The sequence below is a fragment of the Magnolia sinica genome, chromosome 7 (genome assembly GCF_029962835.1).
Source record: "Magnolia sinica isolate HGM2019 chromosome 7, MsV1, whole genome shotgun sequence".
Classification (NCBI taxonomy): Eukaryota; Viridiplantae; Streptophyta; class Magnoliopsida; order Magnoliales; family Magnoliaceae; genus Magnolia; species Magnolia sinica.
The window spans coordinates 1,763,228-1,785,540 of record NC_080579.1 but is presented as its reverse complement, the minus strand read 5'-3'; the positions used below and the strand labels follow the sequence as shown (position 1 = coordinate 1,785,540).

The following is a 22,313-nucleotide window of genomic DNA, read 5'->3' as shown; positions in this document are numbered from 1 at the left end:
TAGCCAATCCGTTCCCCCCAATTATACCGTCTCTACGTTTTTATTTCCCTAGAGCATGTTGGGCCGTACACTTGGACCATCTCATTTACTCGTGGCAATGGCATACTTCTCCGTCAATCCAGACCGTACAAACTGTGGCCTCCATTCTAATAACATGCCACAAAACCTACTCATCACACAATCAAAACCATCGTACCAACAGTTAGGACGAACAGTAACCAATGGACCATGTCAAACACAAAAATCTGTATGAAAAAAAAACATTTTTTAAAGAATAAAATGTACACTTATTACTAATCAACTACGGGACAGAGATTTCAACGGTCTGGATCAACATTAACTTATGCCACCTGGATGAAAGGTATGTGAAAGCCACGGTACTATATAGTCCCCCATTCTATTTATAGCGCTTGACAAAACGGAGAAGGCTTGTCTTTTACCACATGGAGCTTCGCTTTCTTATCTTCTTTTTATTTTGCTGACGGGGATCTGACGTTGCCGTTTTAATTCCGTTATCTCTAGGGGGAGTTATTTGATACTCTGTATGCGTAAGATTCTTGATACACAGGCACTCCGAAAATTTACAGGTAGATAATATTAGCCCAAAATAAACAGACTAAATTGTAGAACTACCTATTTCTAAATTACAAAACGAAATTCAGATTTTTGAACAATCCTAACCGATGATTTGTCTATACTAGTTTTTCAAAAATAATACTGGTGGATATTTCATTTTTAACGGTTCAGTAAATGTTCATATATCTAACTTTCAGATGAATGGATAGAAGTAATTTTTTACGTAAATAATACTCTAATATTTTAAATATAATTCGACGGTTTATTTTGAATCCGATTTCTTAGTAATTTCTAAATACCTGAGTATCATCCATCGCAATCTGACGGAGTATCAAAGTATCGCTCATCTCTATTTCTCGCAGTGGTTTTCTAAGTTCTACACGCAGTCTTTTGAAGACACGTGGCAACATGGCTAGCGTGTTGGACACTTGAGTGAGTGGCCCCAAAAATCCGTCTTTCTTACCCATCAAGCGGTACGTATCAAGTGGGCCAACCTTGTACAACCGGGTTTAACGTTTTTGAAAACTATTAACCGTTAAAAATTCAAGTTCTCATGAATCGTGACAAATGATGGTGATCAACGGTCAAAATTCGAAGTACAATTTTTTACTTTACATTGATAGGATATAACTATTTTTATTCTATATTGATGATCTTAATGGTGTAGGCCACCCTATTCAACGGTCAGATTTTAAATGGAGATGAAGAGTTGGCACGTGTGGTTGCGTGTAGTGGTCGCGTGTATGTCTCTACCAAACCTTGGCAAACAAAGGAACCTCTTTGGGTATTTAAATTCCCCTCCATCATATTTCTCGGAGTCGCTTCCGAAGTTTGCGTTTTTTTCTTCTCTCTTTATTCAGAAATTATTTCTCCTCCCTCTCTGATTGTTGAAAGATTTTTGCTTTTTTAGGGTTTAAATTCAACACCCTTTTCACGATTTGGTACAAAAAGCCGTTTTTCATCTTCAAATCAGAAAACCCCCCCTTTTGGGAATGTGGAGAAAATTCGCTTTCTGTTCTTCAAATTGATCTGATTTGAAGACTCTTTTGAGGAATTTGGAGAGAAAACCTGTTTTTTCATAATCAGATTTGAAAACCCATTTCCGGGATTTGGGCAAAAACCTGTTTTTTCCATCACCAGATTTGAAGACACTTTCCAGGATTTTGGGGGCAAAACCTTTTTAAAAAAAAAATAAAAAATAAAGAACCAGATTTGAAGACCTTTCTTTGGGACTAAGTGCGAAATCCTGTTTCCAAAAACTCCAGATTTGAAGACCCTTTTTCTTCTTTTTTGTATTTGGGGCGTAAGCTTTTGTGTATTTTGATTTGGAGATATTCTGGAGTTGGCGTTTGGCCGTAAAATCCTGATTTTTTTAATACCTTATTTTATCGATTTGATCGATACGAAACCCATTTGACTATGTGGCGTGGGAGATTATGATTTGTGGAGAAAATTTATCCCTTTTCTGTTGAATTTTGAGGATTTCCGATTCTGATGAAAACCCATTTCTTTCTTTGAATACAGGCCGCGAATTGTTGGAAATTTTTGTTTGGGGCAAGTCCTGTAAGTGGGTTTTCTGCAGAATTCGATTTCCTGTTTTCCTTGAATCCTTGCGAGATTAGGTGAATTTGGATCTAGATAGAAACCCATTTCTTGATTTTGGTCGTGTCTTGTCTTCAATTGGGGATTTTGCAAATTGCTTTTTGCAGGAAGAGCCTCAAAATCTGTTCTTTTTCCCTTTTGGGCGAGAACCGTTTTTCAACCTCTCTAAATGGATATCAGCAACGAAGCAAGCGTCTATCCATTCCCAATTGGCCCCTCTACAATTGTGGGGCGGACAATTGCGTTTCGCGTTCTGTTCTGCAACTCGATGGCGCATTTCAGGCATCAAATCCTCAATTACCTGTGGGTTTTGCTCTGCCGGTTCAAAGACTCTGTGATCCCAGTAATCTCCTGGTTCCATCCCCGGAACCCGCAAGGCATCCTTGCAATGGTCACCCTCATCGCATTCCTCTTGAAGCGATACACGAATGTCCGATCACGTGCTGAGTCGGCCTACCGCCGGAAATTCTGGCGGAACATGATGAGGAGCGCTTTGACATACGAGGAGTGGTCCCATGCAGCCAAAATGCTAGATAAAGAGACGCCCAAGATGAATGAATCAGACCTTTATGACGAGGAGCTGGTGAGGAGCAAGGTCCAAGAGCTTCGACACCGGCGGCAGGAGGGCTCTCTGCGGGACATCATTTTCTGTATGCGGGCGGATCTTGTGCGGAATTTGGGAAATATGTGCAATCCTCAGCTCCACAAGGGGCGGCTTCAAGTGCCCAAACTCATAAAAGAGTACATTGACGAGGTCTCAACGCAGTTGAGGATGGTCTGTGATTCGGATTCAGAGGAATTAATGTTGGAAGAGAAGCTCGCATTCATGCACGAGACGCGCCATGCCTTTGGTAGGACCGCGCTTCTCTTGAGTGGTGGGGCGTCGTTGGGAGCTTTCCATGTTGGCGTCGTGAAGACATTGGTGGAGAACAAGCTCTTGCCTAGGATCATTGCCGGGTCCAGCGTCGGGTCCATCATGTGCTCGGTTGTGGCCACACGATCATGGCCCGAGCTCGAGAGCTTCTTCGAGGATAACTGGCATTCATTGCAGTTCTTCGATCAGATGGGGGGGATTTTTACCGTCGTCAAGAGGATTATGACGCAGGGGGCTGTGCACGAGATCAGGCAGCTGCAGAGGCTGCTGAGGAATCTCACGAGCAATCTGACATTCCAGGAGGCTTACGATATGACAGGCCGCGTCCTCGGGATCACTGTCTGTTCACCGAGGAAGCATGAACCTCCAAGGTGCCTTAACTATCTGACATCACCCCATGTCGTTATATGGAGTGCGGTGACAGCTTCTTGTGCATTCCCAGGCCTTTTTGAGGCACAGGAGCTGATGGCGAAGGACCGAAGTGGGGAGATCGTTCCGTTCCATGCCCCATTCCTGGTGGGCCCTGAGGAGGGGCTGGGTACGGGTCCTTCAGCACGGAGATGGAGGGATGGTAGTTTGGAGAGTGATTTGCCGATGATGCAACTGAAGGAGCTGTTCAATGTGAATCATTTCATTGTTAGTCAGGCGAATCCTCACATTGCACCGTTGTTGCGGCTGAAGGAGCTTGTGAGAGCTTATGGTGGCAACTTTGCAGCCAAGGTATGATTTTTTATTTTTTATTTTTTATTTTCTTTCAGTGCACTTAAATATTCAGACATTTACGGTATTATCTTATAGTGTGGTTACTTCTATGATTGTGTTCATCTTCAAAGTCATGTTATTAGTGGGGGGTATGCTGTTTGAAATTGGATTCCTGCCCAAGGTGTTCTGTAACGGTAACGGTGGCCGTAACAGCCACCACCGTTACCTTTACAATATGGGTCGTAACGGCTGTTATGGCCCCCGTAACGGCCGTTATGGTCACTTTTATTATTATTATTATTTAAATTATTGAAAAAAAACCCTGAAAAACCTGTATTTTCCTCGTAATGTTGATTAAAAAGTATGGAAAACCTGTATTTGCCCCATAACAAACAATTGCAGGGCTGTTATGGCCTTCATAGGGGACGTAATATGCCGTTTTCAGCAATTACGAGCCATTTTTTTTCCATAACGGCTATTACGGCCGTGACCCTGTAACGCGTAACGGTTGCCACCATTACCTTTACATAACGGCCTTTACGGCACACCATTTATCCCGCCTACTTTTGTGGAAGTGATCTGGAAACCTATTTTGAATGCTTGAAAGGATTGCTGCCAATGAATGATGGGAGATCTTGGAACCCAGTCTTCTATGTTTCTATTAGAATCGAGTGCTACTTGGTTCTTTTCTTTATATCTGAAGCACTGTTATATAGAGGTTTTCTAATGTGGGTGTAGCTAAGCTTCCAAGCCTGGTCATGTATGTGCGAGATCCAAGCTATCCATTTGTTGGACGTAGTGTGTAGTGCCCTGGCCGAAGAATCAAGCCGCACTACTCATCAGGTTTGCTACAGTGTAAAGAATAAACGCACGGAAATTTGGCTGACAGCCCGCATTCAACTCACACGTGTGCCCTACTTCCTGAACGAAATATACATTTTCCCTCCAGGTTTGCTACATGTTGTGGCCTGCGTGTTGTGCAGATTGGATTCACACACCTGCAGTGTTTCACATGTGGAGGCATGAATTGGTTTTTGGGCTATACATGCATGTGGGATTAGAAAACCTCCCCCTAATCACTACTCGAATCTATGAAATATATGTTCTTGGTCTTTCATTTTGCATCTGGAAATCCAATGATTAATGCATTTCATATTAGCCATGTGTTTTCCTTCAAGGGCCTGTTTGGATTGGTGAATCCAAAAAGCAGCTGTGGATTGTGACAATAATGTAACATGTTGAAAAAGGATTCAAAGACGTGGATTGGTGGAATCTAATGACAAATTCAGTCGATTGCTACAATAAACTAACATGTCAAAAACTGTTTTCCCTTTCATGGTTTTCCTCTCAAAAGGGTGTTTTCCTTTTCCTTCAAAAAAAAAAAAAATGATAATCCTGATCTCCAGAGAAATATTTCACTTTTTGATTATTGACAATTCCATGTTTCACAGGAAATCATGGAAACTAAAACAAACAATTTTTTTAGGATTCGTTTCCACAGATTTCCTTATCAATGATTCACATTTTCCATTCCGAATCTACTTTTGGATTCCATCATTCCAAACAGGCCTTGGGAGTTGGGATCCTATATCTATCCATCCTAGTTAAAAGGATGTTGGGCTTTTGGCTCTTGCTTCATGGTTGGTGAATTTCGATTGTGCAGCTTGCTCATCTCGTGGAGATGGAGGTCAAACATAGATGCAATCAGGTATTAGAACTCGGCTTTCCGATGGGTGGAATTGCCAAGCTGTTTGCTCAAGATTGGGAGGGCGATGTCACAGTCGTTATGCCTGCTACACTTGCTCAGGTTTCGCTTTTATCATAACAAATAATCTATAAATTTCAATTTGCAGTACTTTTAGATTTATTGACATCCTTTTCTCTTGTTTATTTTCTTTTATCAGTATTCGAAAATTATACAGAACCCGTCTTACGTGGAGCTTCAGAAGGCTGCGAATCAGGGAAGGAGATGCACTTGGGAGAAGCTTTCTGCTATAAAGGCCAACTGTGGTATCGAACTTGCATTGGATGAGTGTGTTGCCCTTCTCAACCACATGCGCAGGCTAAAGAGGAGTGCTGAGCGGGCCGCTGCTTCGCATGGGCTAGCTCCCCCCATTAGGTTCAGTGCCTCGAGAAGGATCCCTTCGTGGAACTGCATCGCACGAGAGAACTCAGCTGGGTCACTCGAAGACCTCGCAGATGTTGCTGCTTCATTTCATCAAGGGAGTGGTCACATGAGTGGGCCGTCCGGCCGTACATTCCGTGTCTTCCGCAATGCACATGATGGAAGCGATAGTGAATCGGAGAGTGCGGACCTCAATTCTTGGACTAGATCTGGTGGGCCATTAATGAGGACAACTTCGGCAACCAAGTTCATTAACTTTGTCCAGAGTTTGGATGTAGACATGGAGATGAACAGGCCATGGACAAGGGAAGATGGCATGCAACATGCAAATGCAGATGAGATGGATGGTATGCCAACTTCCTCCAACTCTATCACAATTCAAATAGTCGACAAGGATCCTTATTATAACAGTTCGAGGGTAACAGTAAATCCTGATCGAACTTCAGAGATTCCTGATTTGGAATCAAGGGACGTTGGTAGTAGGATTCCCACAACTGCATCCATTTTGGTTTCAGAAGGAGACCTGCTGCAGCCCGAAAGGATTCATAATGGGATTGTCTTCAATGTGGTGAAGAAGGAAGATCTGACACTTGCCAGGAGTCCCGATGCGGATCACTACCATGGTTCTCCTCACAGTCCGGTTGCTGAGTCCATCCAAAATAAGGAAATGGAAAGCTATAATGCCAGTTTGGCCTCTGATTGTGGTGATGATGATGGAGTGGTCTCGAATTGCTTTGGTGAACTGACTTCCCATTGTAATAATGCTGATCAAACTGTTTTAGATGACGATAGTACTGGCCGTGCTGTCATGGATAGCTGAATATTGAAAATCTCAGTATTTTGGATGTGGGTTGAAAGAATAAGGGCCAGCTTGTACAAGAATGTAGTAGTAAGGACAGCCCATTGACAGAAATATGATATATAATTTCATACTGATACGGTTCATACGGATAACTGAGGTTACTTCTCATTCTCAACATTGCCCACCGCTCAGATGGTGTAAAGAGGGACAGCTGTGATGCTTCCATTGCCACTGTAAAGTTACTGTTTCCGATTTCTCTATTTAGGAAAGCTGCAGATCTTGATTAATTTGTTTTGGTGGTAGATTTTTACAATCAAAAGCATTCTTACCTTGCAATGAATGCTTCTTCTCTGTTGTAATTGTATCATTTTTACTTCCATATGAACCTAATTTTTAGAAGTGTATCTCGAAGTGAGCGTTCTTCTTTGAATTTGAAAGGATTTGCTTACAGTTTTGTTTGTCATTAGTTTTGTCATTGTCCAACATGCCACTTGTGTAGGACATCTGTGCCATGCAAACAATAGGTGCTATCATGAAGATCATTCATCTCAAAATATCTGTGATCCACTCATTAGTTGGGGCACACATAGTACTGCAACTTGGTTTTGGTCAACTTGAACCCGATTAATCCAACCTGAGTTTGGGTCAGGTTGTCAAGGTCCTTAGGTCAGGTTTGTGTTGGAAAACATCAACCCAGTCAGAAATTGGGTTGGGTTTGGGTTGAGTAAACATTGGTCGGATCGGGAATAATCACATGTATTTGGGGTAGGTTGGGTTGAGTATAGAAGAATTTGGAGTGGGTTTGGGTTGGGTGCCTCGGACTGGAATTTGGGTTGGGTCCTCTTGAGGTTGGGCTAGGCTCGGGTTGACCCTCAACCCCACCCAACCCGCCCAAGTTGCATCCCTAGGCGCACCTGTTTGTTAGTCAGATCGTCGCTTGCATATTGATTCGAATGGTGTGGCTCACCTGATGAGTGTACCGGGTTGATTTTTTTGCCAGGCGAGCTTCACGATGCAGCCTACCATTTGCATAGTTAGGATGTTCTACACAAATGGTATGTTCTCGGGAATGATGGGCCAGCATGATGAGTTGTCATGTTGTCGCATTTAGTTGATCATTTCTCTTCATCTAGAAGATCTATGTAACTTGGATGTGTGTGTCAGTGTTGGGTGTGCCGTGTGCACATGCAGTACCAGACTGGGGACTTACAGTACTTGCACTGTACTAGTTTTATTGCATTGAAATTTAGACATTCAGGCATGTGTCTTAGACTCTTAGTAGGAAAATAGCAACAGTAGGTTGCATTTTGAAGTATGCCCCCCCAACCTCTTCTCCATTATAATCAGCATTCAGAGGACTCTGGGTTTGGAAAGGCACGGAAGGTGGATCCTGTGTCCAGCAGACTATCATTTTCATGTTTCAGGCAGAAAATTAATTCAGCCCACCCTTAACTATCGCTAAATAGAAATCAGAAGTTGAAACATGATCGATCCTAAAGCCGACAAATAGCATCTGATTGTTAGCAGTTGATCTTCCATACTTTCACTTGATTGGTTTCTCTAAAAAACCAGGAACAAACATCAGTAGATGAGAGGAATTTTTAGTGACCTGCTCATCATTACGTGTATACTTTTACGCCCCACCTTATTGATAGTTTGTGATCTCTTTCAATTGGATGATTTCAGGGACATTTCCTGTCTGCACTAAAATCAATGTTTTGAGACACGTAAGAAAATTTTGCTCTGACTGATGAGTCTGGGAATCGGAATTCCTTGGAGGATGATGTTTCATGCATTTCCTTTTCTTTCATTGCAGCAATATTCCCAACCAGTTCCTAGTTCAGAGGTTCACATTACTGTTATTATCTGAAATTTTGAGCCATATAATTTCAGCATCATGGAAATGGAAGAATTTGGTCCTTGCAAGAGGGTTGTGATGATGGACGGTACCTGGACCCTTCTCATATTCTCTTGCTCAGGAACTTGAAGGTACCATGCAATTCCTGTTGCTTATTATGATTGTTGATTGCTCCTTAATCTATCACGGTTTCCTGATACCGTAGTTCTAAAAATCGATAAGTTGACTCGTAACTCAGCTGGTTTATTAATTCCATAGTTCTAAATACATTAAAATCATACAAATTCAATTATTAAAATATCAGGTTGAGTTGATTAAACATTAGAGTCTTTGAGTTGACCCGACCTGGCTAGACATCCAGTCAAGTTGAGTTTTCGAGTTTTTGAACTATGCCTGAAACTGTTCTTCGTTTTGTTGCTGATGGTAGTAGTGGTCACTTTATTGCCAATGGCAGAAATTGTGGAATCTCCTCTTTGGATAGCATTTGTGATTTTATACATGACTGAATTAGATCCGTGGATGTTAGTAATGGGCCACCACCTAGCCATTTAGGCAGTCTTGTAGAGCATCTTTACTCTAGTTTTAAAATTCAATGACTTGACTCAGAACTCAGCTTAGTCAACTTGACCCAGCAAGATTTAGAGCCTACTCACTAGGAAATTCATTCATGGGTTTGGCTTGGTCCCAAGTCGATAAGACTCCTTGAGTTGGCTCATTAACTCTGCCGGCCCAATGCAACCCATGGTAACTCAAGCCGAGTCACTCTCCTGGAGCTCGGAGTTGGGTCCAGATAACATGATTGATACCAGATGCAGGTGCAAAGGGCGGCAACTTGTCATATGCTTGGGTCAAAAATTCGAAAACTCTGACTGAGTCTCTACTCGACTTGACCCTATTAAGTAAATTAACCCTTTTTGCTGTTATAATTAATATTAAAAATAGTTATCTAAGGTTAAAATAGCCACAAAAATCGAAAGTCTTGCCTAGAGATGATGTTCCTGTTAGATAAGGTTGTGGGTTTGAGTCACACTGCCTTTTTTACTTCTAACTTTTCACGAAGTCTGTGACTCAGCTCGAGTCAATGCTAGTTGTGCTGAGTTGGCTCGCTGACTAGATAAGTCCTAATGTTTTGTTTTCGTCCCCCATGGTTCAATGCAAAGTGCCAACCAAGCACCTACATACAAGTTCCAATCTATTATCATGTGGGTGGCACTATTTTGATGTCTTGGCCCGTGAATCATTTCAGTCCAATAATTTGGTGAATCTCACACACTGTTTGCAGAACAGATGTACAGCTGAATAGGACTTGGCCTTAGTTTTCAAAGGATCCCACCTGTTTCTAAAATTGTGGACCAGCTGAGTGGACCAAGTCGATGTTTTGTTGAGAATCCTCTAATTGGTCGAGTTCATCTGATGGAAGGCTATTGCACTAGTCTACCATGCCGGATACCTTGTACACCTGGTAAATGCTTACTCTTGTGTTTCTTTAGACAGAATCTGCAGGAAAACACAAAAAGGAATTCTATCATTGTTATATATATATAAAATTATTATTATTATTATTTGGTTTGCAAAGAAAATCAAGAATTTCATTAAGGTGATAATTTTTGTTGTTTGATTTACAAACAAAATCAAAGATTTCACGTGCTCATCTTCATTCCCTTCCAGAATTGTGGTTTTCAAGATAATTTAGCTTCAAGTGATTTGATTCCTAGGCAGAAATATGAGGTAGCCAAAAGAAAAAAAAAAAAAAACATTGTACTGGTCTTCAGATCTGAGATTATATTCTTGCAGTTTAAATAGCGAAAACTAGCCATTGGATCTGACTCTTAGTTTTCCGCATGTAAAACAAATGATGCCTATAAAAATTGGTATCTGCTCTTCAACTATGATGAGAAAAAATAATGATCCCATTATTTATTTATTTATCTACTTTTTTTTTTGAGACATGAAGGAAATTTGATCGAGGCCAAATGCTAAAAACAGAAAAACACAGAAGGAAAAGGAAAGAAAAAGATGAAAACTGTACAAACCCATCCACCTAACTGTAACCAAGGCTCAAGGCTGCCCAAAAAAACAAAACCCCATAACACCACTGGTGACATGGAAGGCCACTACAAAATATACAAATGGACCCGTCTAAAAACTCCCTGAACCGAATGCTTCTCATTTCTGGAACTCCAGTTTCTCTTGATTCAAACAGACCGCAGCCTGCGGTTTCATTTCTGAAAGTCCAGTTGTTTCTCTCAATCCAAACAGACCACAGGAGAGCCGGATGTGTGATTCTCCACTCCCATTTTTTTTAAATGTCTAGATATGGAATTCTACCAAACCAAAAATGGCTGAAGTTTTAGAGAGAGATGACTGCTTCCCTCCTCTTGACAAGGAAAGATGGCCTACAACATGCAAATGCAGATGCAATGGATGGTATGCCACCTTCCTCCAACTCTATCACAATTCAAACAGTCGACAAGGATCCTTATTATAACAGTTCGAGGGTAACAGCAAACCCCGATCGAATTGCAAATCACACCCAGATCCATACCTCAACTGGCAGATTAAGTGAAGATACCTCGTTTCAACACTCGAGGTTTTGGTATCGATCCCCAGTGGTGGGTGGCTAATATGGAGTGTGTACTGACATGGGTGTGTACTAACAAGCTAACCCTAAAAAAAAAAAATAATAAAATAAAATTAAGAGAATCTCGATTTCAAATCGAGGGACTTTGGTAGTAGGATTCCCATGACCTCATCGATTTGGTTTCAGAAGGAGACCTGCTGCAGCCTGAAAGGATTCATAACAGGATTGTCTTCAATGTGGTGAAGAAGGAAGATTTGACTCTCGCCAGGAGTCCCAATACCAACCACTACCATGGTTCTTCTCACAGTCCGGTTGTGATGATGACGATGGAGTGGTCTTGAATTGCTTTGATGAACCAACTTCCCATTGTAATACTGACCAATCTGTTTTAGATGATGATAGTACCGACCATGCTGAATATTGAAAATGTGAGTATTTTGGATGTGGGTTGAAAGAATAAGGGCTGGCTTGTACAAGAATGTAGTAGTAAGGACAGCCCATCGATGGAAATATGATATATAATTTCATACTGATACAGTTCATACAGATAGCTGAGGTTACTTCTCATACTCAACATTGCTCGCCGCTCGCATTTTGTAAAGAGGGACAGCTGCGATGTTTACATTGACACTGTAAGGTTACTGCTTCTGATTTCTCTATTTAGGAAAACTGCAGATCTTGGTTAATTTGTTTTGGTGGTAGATTTTTACAAGCAAATGCATTCTTACCATGCAATAAATGTTTCTTCTCTGTTGCAGTTGTATCATTCTTACTTCCATATGAACCTAATTTTTATTAAGTGTATCTTGAAGTGAATGTTCTTCTTTGAATTTGAAAGGTTTTCCTTACAGCTTTGTTTGTCATTAGTTTTGTCATTGTCTGACATGCCACGTGTATAGGATATCTGTGCCAGGCCAACATTAGGCGCTATTGTAAAGATCACTCATCTCAAAAAATCTGGCTGATCCACTCATTAGTTGGGGCACGTCCAGGACTGCAACTTCGGTTCGGGTCAACTTGAACCCGATTAACCCAACTCAAGTTCAGGTTTAAAAACAGCAACCCACTAGAAATTGGATTGAGCAAATACTGGTTGGGTTGGAAATAATCACATGTATTTGGGTCAGGTTGGGTCGAGTATAGAAGAATTTGGACTGGGTTCAGGTTGGATACCTCGGGATGGAATTTGGATTGGGTCCTCATGAGGTTGGGCCAGGCAAAGGTTGACCCACAAGGCCACAACCCAACGCAGCGCGTCCAAGTTGCACCCCTAGGTGCCCCTGTTTGTTTAGTTAGCTTGTTGGTTGCAGGATTGATTCTAATGGTGTGGCCCACCTGATGAGTGTACCCTTGATTTTTATTTATTTTTTGCCAGATGAGATTCACAATGCGGCCTACCATTTGCATAGTATGGATGTTCTACACAAGTGTCATGTTCTCTTCATCTAGAAGACCTATCTAACTTGGATGTGTGTATCAGTTCCGGATGTGCCCAGGACTGCAACTTCGGTTCGGGTCAACTTGAACCCGATTAACCCAACTCGAGTTTGGGTTTAAAAACATCAACCCACTAGAAATTGGATGGAGCAAATACTGGTTGGGTTGGAAATAATCACATGTATTTGGGTCAGGTTGGGTCGAGTATAGAAGAATTTGGACTGGGTTCAGGTTGGATACCTTGGGATGGAATTTGGATTGGGTCCTCATGAGGTTGGGCCAGGCTAAGGTTGACCCACAAGGCCACAACCCAACGCAGCGTGTCCAAGTTGCACCCCTAGGTGCCCCTGTTTGTTTAGTTAGCTTGTTGGTTGCAGGATTGATTCTAATGGTGTGGCCCACCTGATGAGTGTACCCTTGATTTTTATTTATTTTTTGCCAGATGAGATTCACAATGCGGCCTACCATTTGCATAGTATGGATGTTCTACACAAGTGTCATGTTCTCTTCATCTAGAAGACCTATCTAACTTGGATGTGTGTATGAGTTCCGGATGTGTGCAAGCAGTGCCAGACTTACGGTACTTACACAGTACTAGTTTTTTTGCATTGAAATTCTCTGACCTCTTCTCCAGTGGAAGACTACATGCGTCGGTGTAGAAGGGAAGGGAAGGTTTGATTAACCAACAATGGTATGCAGTTCGACAATGCCAGGTTCCAAGGATTGTGTGAGAAGCTTGGCATTCACAATGCCTTTGCCTCACCTCGGCACCCACAAGCTAATGACTAGATAGAGGCGGTCAACAAAATCATTAAGACCACTTTAAGACTAAGCTCAAGAAATTCAAGGGAGCTTGGGCTAAGGAGCCACCACATGTCTTAGGGGTATATCAGACCACTGCCCGAACGACTACTGATGAAACATCCTTTTCACTAGCCTTCGATGCAGAGGCAGTGGTCCCAGTGGAAATCAGGATGCCCTACTGAGTCTCGGCATGCTCGAGGAACTCAGAGACAATGTATAGGTAAGCGTCGTCGCCTACTAGTAGAGAGCTACTCGATACTACAACTCAAGGGTGAAGCAGCGAAGATTCAGGGTGGGAGACCTAGTGCTTCGAGAGGTCTCTCTGAGCACGAAGGAGCCCAGCTCGGGAGCCCAAGGACCAAGTTGGGAATGACCCTACAAAGTCACCAGTATAGCTCGACCAGGGACATACCGACTGGGGAATTTAGAGGTACGAGCCCTACCTCATCCTTAGAACGCAGATCACTTGAAATCTACTATCAGTAGATACTGATCAGATCGAACTCTACAAGCACCTCAGGCGTGCTAGGTCGACAAAACACCTCAGGTGTTAATTACTTGTAAAAATCTTTTATGAATCAAAAAACATGTTTTTCCTATACCGACGATCTACCGTCCATAAGTGACAAGCGCAGTGCTTAAAGAGCCTAGGAAAGGGCAAAACCTAAGGAGGTGCCCTTCCAACTGTGAAGAACTTAGAGGCTAGGAATTCAAGGAGAGGGAGAGGCTGAGAAAGGCACCTTCAAGTTGGGCTCGTTACCCTGATAAGGTAACGAACCTAAGGGGCACAACCCAGAGGTGAACATTCGATATCGACCTAAGTGTTTGGGATTAAATATTCCCAAGGAGACTCCTAAAGGGTCCAACCTCTACTATCTTTCACCATCTCAATTTCGAGCCTGAACAAGTTAAGCTCAGAAGTGGGAGGGGGGACAAGTATACACACAAATAAATGTAAGAATATAACATTAATAGAGATAAATGCAAGGTTTAGACAATATTTAAAGTAAACATAATTTCATTCATTCATTGAAGAACTTTGGCTACAAAAGATATGTAAAAAAAAAAAATGTTACAGAAGCTACAAAGCTAAGGCCTAGAGTAGCCAGCCTACGAGGGCGGGGGTCCATCCTACCCAGGGATAACCTCAAAAATGCCTTCTTTGTTAGAAACTGGCTTGAAGACGACCTCACTAATGATCTCATCTCAAATGGCCCGCCTCATTGTCTAGCCATGACAGGTCAAGCTCAAAGAACTGACTATGGATCTCCTCTCGGTAGTTTTAGAGGTCAGCGTTGAAGACCTCCTCCAGCTCAGCTTTGTGGACCTAAGAGACCTTGTAAGCCTCCACCGCAGCCGCCTCCTGTGCTAGCATGCCGGCCTCTGCATCATTTGCCCTAGCCTCTGCCTCCATTAACCTTGCTTTTGCCTCGGTAGCCATGACCTCTGCATTGGGCCCCCATCTCGGCAGCCCATGGCTTCAGCTTAGTGACTCTAGCCACTAACTTGGCCTTTTCGTGCCATTCTGCTGCCATTCGGGAGGCATCGACCTTGTGTGCTTTCGAGGACACCCTCAGGGCATCTTGAAGGGCCTCGACCTTAACACAGAGAGCCACCTGGGCCTCTATGGCTGCCAAAAACTCTGAGGCCTTCGCCTCAAGATTGGCCCTAGCAACATCGATCCTTTTGTTCACCTCGTCGACCCATGTCTTTAATTTGAGTGAGAATTGACGAATAACAAGGGTCCTAAAGGCCTCCTCCGCCAATGAAGCCTCCCACTCCCTCGACTCAAAAAACCGCTTATCTTTCCAGCCCTTTTTTACGAAAGGGTTGTTAGTAATAATAGCCTAACCATTGCTCAACCAGGAAGAAAAATACTACCAACCATGCGAGCTCAAGCTGCTCTTGGTTTGATACAAGCAGAGGGGCTCATTCACTGTGAGCTCAAAAATTTCGACCAACTACCATAAGATGTAGCAGCCGAAGATGGCTCGCCAGACATTTGAATTTAACTACCTGAGGTGACCCGAAGACGACCCAAGACCTCTCTCACCAAGGGGTAAAGAGGCAGACGAAGGCCACAAGAAAAAAAGGGGACTATAAGGTGACCTCCCCCTTGGGAGGTCGGCTAGGAATTTCCCTAGCTCGGAGGAGATGAAGTCCTTGAGAACTTTGACCTGAGGGAGTGTAGGTCGGCTACCGAGATCATTTTAGAGCATTATTCAAAAAAAAAAAATCATATCTAAAGATCAACTAGACCACACCACATATAGCAGCGTGGATAATGATTTTCACCATTAAAAAGTTCGTAGAGCCCACCATAATGTTTATTTTCCATCCAATCTGTTAATAAGGTCACAGATCGTAGTTGCCCTAGAGTCCTCCCGAAGACATCGAAAAAAGAAGAAAAGAAGAGGAAACAAGAAAGAAGAAGGTTTGGTTCATTTTATACTCTTCATATTCCTTGGTGATGAAGAACAGGCACCAAGGAGTGAAAACCGTTCGACCGAGGTGAGGCTGGACATAGTTCGGCAAAGCTTGGGCTTCTCAAAACAAATAAATGAATTGAAAGGGGATCAGAGTATTTATAGAACTCCCTTGACAACGCATTTACTCCTGCACAATGCCACGTATCAGCACAAGAGCACGAGGTGACGCTTCAACTAGCACGCCCCTCCACATGGCAGTGAGGGATTTGTTCAAGCAACTCAGTGACAGTTGTCCACCTATGATTTGTCCAAAATACGAACGACGATCTGCCATTAACGCATGTCCCCTTGTATCCTACATCAGTAATCATGCCTTTTCGACTTCCATATCGAGCATCGACTTTTTAGCCCCCGCCTCTGCCATCAAATGACAAGCCCATGCTTAATTTAAAATTCAAAAAAGACCGGGCTGCTCAAAATTTGAATTTCAATTCTCACACTTTTAGACTAGTTTGAGATCTTACTTCCTTAGTTCGTACAAGTCAAAATCGGAAATGAAGGACAACTGTTGTGGGCAAAATCGAACTGGTCCATCACACGAGAAGAACGACCAACGACGATGGCAGTGCTTCAAAGCCGAGGCTACCAAAGGACCAAGACATATAACTATAAAAGAATCCAAACCAAGGTAGTCGAAGGCCCAAGACGGGTTTCTGAGCAGAGCTGTCCAAGGATAGAGCTAAGAGGGGTAGGATTTGTCTCACCATGAGCATCTACAGCATAGGCGAAGTGCCCACAAGGCAAGGAGCTCGAGATCCAAACTCACCCGGCCTTCCGAGCTGATCCAACCACCCACCGCCATGATGGTACAAGTAACCAAGATGGGATTACACCCTAGGTCCAAAGAAAGAGGACCAGACCTGATTTTGTCCGAAGAACACGCTGACAGAGGTAGTCCCGGTGACAATTTTGGAATAGTTTCCTATCCAATTAGGGACTCTCCAGCGTATCCCATTAAAACATAGCAGTTTCAGAACCACCCAAGGACCCTATAAATACCGCTACCCCAAACTAGAAGAGGTAAGCAAGAAAACCCATTGTCTACTCCTTAACCCAAGTTTCTCAGCCTAACTTGGGCATCAGAGGGTCCATAACCGGTCATTGGCACCCCCCACTGTCTATATCTCCCTTGTTCTTGCAAGTCCATCTGTGGGTATACCTCCACAACCGATCATATATGTTGGCCCATCATTGAGATCAAGTATCATTATGTCCGTGATCAAGTGAGAGATAAGAAGGTCACCCTCTACATTCTTACTAAGGAGATGATGGTTGATCCCATGACGAAACCTATAACTAGAGATTTATTTCAGGTTCACATATGCAGATGGGATTGAGGAGAGCTTGAGTGATATGCTCCTTTGATCTTTCATTAATAAATAATACATTCCACTTATTTAATTTGCTAAAATAATTTGATTAACGTATAATGCATATTGGTATTTATTTTGAGATCATGTAGAATTTCTACTATTGTCAGCAGCCAGTCACCCACTCGCACGAGTTGACTAACTATAAATGTAGGAGAGAGGTATATTTGGGGTGATGTTCATATCTGAGGTATGAACCTCCTTTTATTATGAGTAATAAAAGGATGATGATACTGAAAGAGTTGTATCCACCTTTAGTTCTAAAATATTTAATATGAAACTAATCAAGTCGAATAACATAATTGCACAATTCCTCCACAGAAAATAGCGGGAAGATTGATGTCAATCTTGAAACCTTTCTAAGGCTCACCATCATGTTTTTCGAAATCCAACCTGTTCAAAAGTTAACAAAGATATTAAAGAAAGGCAAATACAAATATAATCTTGATCGAAAAACTTTTGTGGCTTTTAGAAGTTTTTTAATGGTGGCGGTGTCACTCTCCCCACTGTTTTTAGTGGTGTGATTTTCTGTGTTGGGATCCACTAGAGCTTTGGATGTTGACTCATTTTTGGATATTACCCTAAAATGATCTCCCAGTGGATGGACGGCGTGGATACAAAACATATATCGCGGTGGGCCACATAATTTGGTGACGTCACTTCTCAACCCGTCAATAGCCAATCCGCACCCTACGGGGAAGCGGACTACGTATTGAGTACCTCACTACGCCTAGCGTCTTGAGTAACTCTGTGAGGCCCACCATAATTTATTTATTTTATCCCCTCTGTCCATACATTTTATTAGATAATTTTAGAAGAATGTACAATACTCAACGGGACCACACCACAGGAAACAATAGGAATTGAAAATGTACTGTTGAAAAATTTTTGTGGGCCAAGGAAGTTTTGAATCAAGCTTATATTTGTGTTTTCCCTTCATCCAAGTTTGTGTGACCTTATGAACAGTTTGGATGAGAAATAAACATCACTGTGGGCCCGAAAAAAGTTTCAATGTTGGAAATTATTATCCCTCTTGTTTCCTATGGTATTATCTACTTGATCTTTGGATACTCTTTATTTTTGGGCTCAACCTATTAAATTAGATGGAAAAACGGATGGACGGCTTGGATAGACCACATACATTCAAGGTAAGCCCAACTGAGTTTACTCAGTACGGTAAGAGCCTACTGAGTAGGCAATCCGATTTCGCATGAAGGTCTCCTGCGGGATGGGGTCTCTTGCGGGGAAGTGGATTGCGTAGTGAGTTACACACTGCGCTTAGCGTACTGAGTAAACTCCGTGGGGTTCACTGTGATTTATGTATTGGATCCGCACCGTCCATCCATTTTACCAGATAATTTTAGGGCTCGATCTCAAAAATAAGATATATCCGGTGTTCAAATGGACCACACCACAGGAAACAGTTAAATTGAACATCCACTGTTGAAAGATTCTTGGAGGCCACAGAAGTTTTGGATCAAGATTATATTTGTGTTTCACCTTCATCCATGTTTGTATGATCTCATGAATATATTGGATGACAAATAAACATGACTGCCGTGCCTATAAAGGTTTCAACCGTGGAAATCATTATCCCCACCATTTCCTATGGTATGATCCGCTTGATCTTTGGATATGCTTCAATTTTGGGATCAACCCGTTAAATTATATGGAAAAACTGATTCATCTCTGTGTACTTCTACGGTCCCCCGACAAGAAGTGGATTTCACATATACATCACAGTGGGACCCACCCAAGGTGGGCCCTACGTTCACAGGAGACCATCTCTCTCTCTCTCTCTCTCTCTCTCTCTCTCTCTCTCTCTCTCTCTCTCTCTCTCTCTCTCTCTATATATATATATATATATATATATATATATATATATATATATAAAATTTTAAAATGATTCAAATCAAAGTTTGTGATGAGTTAGATAAGTGCGTATGTTAGGCTAAGTTCTCCAAATCAGTAGTCAACTCTATCGATGTAGTTATGCATACTAAGACGATTATTACAAAGCTTGGATTATTGAGTGGTAATAACGTGGTCACTTAGTACTCAAACACGCGTAAGAAGACAACGGTGTTGCTGTAGGTCCCATACATTTGACTCTTATCGACTGTAGTTTTGTGTTTTTGTTATTATGAGACGAGCTAGAAGGACAACTTATCGTGTCTATTACGAATGAGTGGGAGATGTTGGATATAGGCTTGTTGGAGTTCATTTATGGGCAATCACTAGTGGGAGGGTCCCATGAGATAGATTATTATTTTTTTCTTTCGTTTAAAGTTGAATTACAAATTCAACTTTAAACAAAGATTTAGATAAGGAGATAAGGATAAGACCAAATAATCTACTCTCTCATCCAAACTCACGGTACTTTTTAATAAATGGGAAGAAGTAATCTCATGAAAATCATCTCGAGAAACATAAGAGTACATAGAGGAGAGATTAATATTCTCCACGGATCGTCCCTTAAATGATCCAAGTCATAAATTGTTATTCGAGGCCATCTATACCATATATTCAAAAAGGTGATTAAACACATCCGCTTTGGAAGTAGTTAGGTGGACTACGAACTTGTGTCATGTTTTTGTAAAGGTTTCATATCGTGTAGATCATCGGATCCTAAAGACCCACTTTTCCATAGCAATTTTCACACAAAGACCCGAATGTTAGGACCACACAAATATCGGTTCAACCAAAACTTTTATGGCCTCAATAATGGTCAATCACAGTCATCACTGTCTCTTGTGATGTTGTCCACATGCATATTTGAATATGCTGAATTTTTAGTCTCATGCCCTAAAATGAGCTTATGGAATGGCTCCACCGTGGATGGGCGGTGTGGATGTAAGACACATAAATCAAGGTGGGCCGGGGATCCAAATGGCATGATGGGACCCATCGAGGTACAACATGCAACTAGGGGTGTACATTGAGTCGAACAGAGTCGAGTTGGCCTCGGCTCGGCTTGGCCCACTAGTTGACCTCGGCTCGAACTTAGCTTGGCTCGGTCCTCGAGCCTAATTGAACTCGGCTCGATTCGGTCGGCAGCTCGAGTCTAGTTTTAGCCGAGTTCGAGCCAAGATCGAGTCGAGTTCACCATTGCAACATTTCCACAAACACTGGAACCGCACCTTCAAAATCCCACTGTTTGTGAAACCAGAAGCAATAGTTTTACAGGTATTTTATCAAACACGTTCTAGGCAACATAAAAACCAAGAAAAAAGGGGTATTTGTTTCATGTACATACCTTGCCACTAACCATACTTTGTTGAGTCATTTCATCAAACACTTGGTGAGCAACATCAATAAGAAAGTAACCGAGTCATCAAACTTCAAACCGGTTTGATCCGAGTTCGATTCGATCTGAGTTGAGTTGGTGGACCGGCTCAAACTCACCAAACTCATTTTCAAGCTCAAAAATCAGCTCGACTCGGCTCAAACTTAGCTTCAAACCCACTTTTTCGAGTTGAGTAGAGCGAGCTAACCGAGCTAGCTTGGTTTGTGTACACCTCTATGTGTAACATGTGTGGGATCGTTGGAAACGTAGAGCCCACCTTGATACATTTACATGTGAAATCCACCCCATCCATCGATTTTGCAAGTCATTTTAAGGCATGGTCCCAAAATAAAGCAGATCCAAATCTCAAGTGGACCACACAATAGGAGACAATTGGTGATCGGCCATTAAAAACTTCTTTGGAGCGACAACAGTTTGGATCAAGTGATATTTGTGTTTTTCCTTCATCCACGCCTATATGGCCTAATCAACAGTTGGATGGCAAATAAAAATTAGAGTGGGCCCTGGGAATTTTTAATGGTGGGTGTAGAATCACCATTGTTTCCTTTCTGTTGTGTGGTCCACTTGAGATTTGTATCTGCTCCATTTTTTGGTTCGTGCCCAAAATGAGCTGAAAAACTAATGGATGGAGTGGATAAATGACACATACATCAAGGTGGGCCCATTAGGAGGGTGGATGGCCAGCCCATGCTGGAAAAATATCATACACCTAATAAAGGTACTAAGAAAAAAATAAAAATAAAAATCAAACCACTGTAAAAAGCATAGGAACTACATACTCTTCGTACACGCACGACTAGTAGTCGCACGTTCGTGGAGAGAAAGGAACATTAGGTCAAAGTGTACACGAGTCCAGCGCGGCTCGGCCACTACGACCACTAGCTCGAACTCGGCTCGGCTCGGTCCATGAGCCTTGACTAATTAGCTTAGCTTGGTTCAATCAGTAGCTTCGGCTAGTTCGAGCCGAGTTCGAGCTAAGATCGAGCCGAGTTTACTGTGCAACATTTTCACAAACATATAAACCGCACATTCAAATTCTCACCGTATGTAAAACGATATTTTACAGTATTTCATCAAACACCTTTTACGCAATGTAAAAATCAAGAAAAAAAAGAGGGTATTTCTTTCATATACATACCTTCCTTGCATCAGCTGACACTTCATTGAGTCATTTCATCAAAACACTTGGTAAGCAACATCAATATCAAAGTAATCGAGTCCCCGAACTAGTTTGATCCGAGTTCGATTCCAAGTTGGGGTTCGATCCAAGTCGAGTCAAGCTTGGCCAAGCTCAAACTCGGTTTGAAATTTTTCGAGCTCAAAATCAGCTCAACTCAGCTTGAACTCAGTTTCAAACCGAGTTGAATCAAGCTTTTTCGAGTCGAGTTGAGCGAGCTAACCGAGCTAACTCAGTTCGTGTACAACCCTAAGGAACAAGCTCATAATACATGACATACCATTTTCTTTGGCCTTTGATTGGTACAACCAATTTTTTTTTTTTTTATGCATGTGGCCCACTTAATCAGCAGATAAATTAGAAACGTTTGAGTGAGAAATAAGAAATATTTATCAATTTTTCAGGTGGGGTCCAATCCATTTTTGGCTTGGGCTTAGGCATGCTAGGCTTGGTGTTTTTTTTTTTTTTTTTTTTTGAATTTTTGAATTTTAATTTTTATTTATTTAACACATGCACACACACTGTACACACCCACACCCACACCACAATAGGGACTTCACCACATTGGGTACTCGAACCCATGACCTCGTAGAAACTTTAAGGACCCAT

At 42.1% G+C, this 22,313-nt stretch overlaps 1 protein-coding gene across 1 annotated transcript; it reads left to right on the top strand.

Moving 5' to 3' along the window:
• The first annotated feature begins 1,388 nt into the window (after nucleotides 1-1,388).
• LOC131250794 (triacylglycerol lipase SDP1-like) lies at nucleotides 1,389-7,085 on the top strand. The gene is made up of 3 exons (XM_058251111.1): nucleotides 1,389-3,772; nucleotides 5,418-5,561; nucleotides 5,659-7,085. The coding sequence occupies exons 1-3, from the start codon at nucleotides 2,348-2,350 to the stop codon at nucleotides 6,697-6,699; spliced, it is 2,610 nt and encodes an 869-aa protein (XP_058107094.1). The 5' UTR covers nucleotides 1,389-2,347; the 3' UTR covers nucleotides 6,700-7,085.
• The last annotated feature ends 15,228 nt before the right edge of the window (nucleotides 7,086-22,313 follow it).

What these genes read in the sequence shown, in the direction of transcription:
- LOC131250794 (XM_058251111.1), top strand. Translation starts at nt 2,348, where the DNA reads ATGGATATCAGCAACGAAGCAAGCGTCTATCCATTCCCAATTGGCCCC. An exon ending in GTGGCAACTTTGCAGCCAAG is followed by an intron (nt 3,773 to 5,417) that starts GTATGATTTTTT and finishes TCGATTGTGCAG; the next exon opens with CTTGCTCATCTCGTGGAGAT. An exon ending in TGCCTGCTACACTTGCTCAG is followed by an intron (nt 5,562 to 5,658) that starts GTTTCGCTTTTA and finishes TTCTTTTATCAG; the next exon opens with TATTCGAAAATTATACAGAA.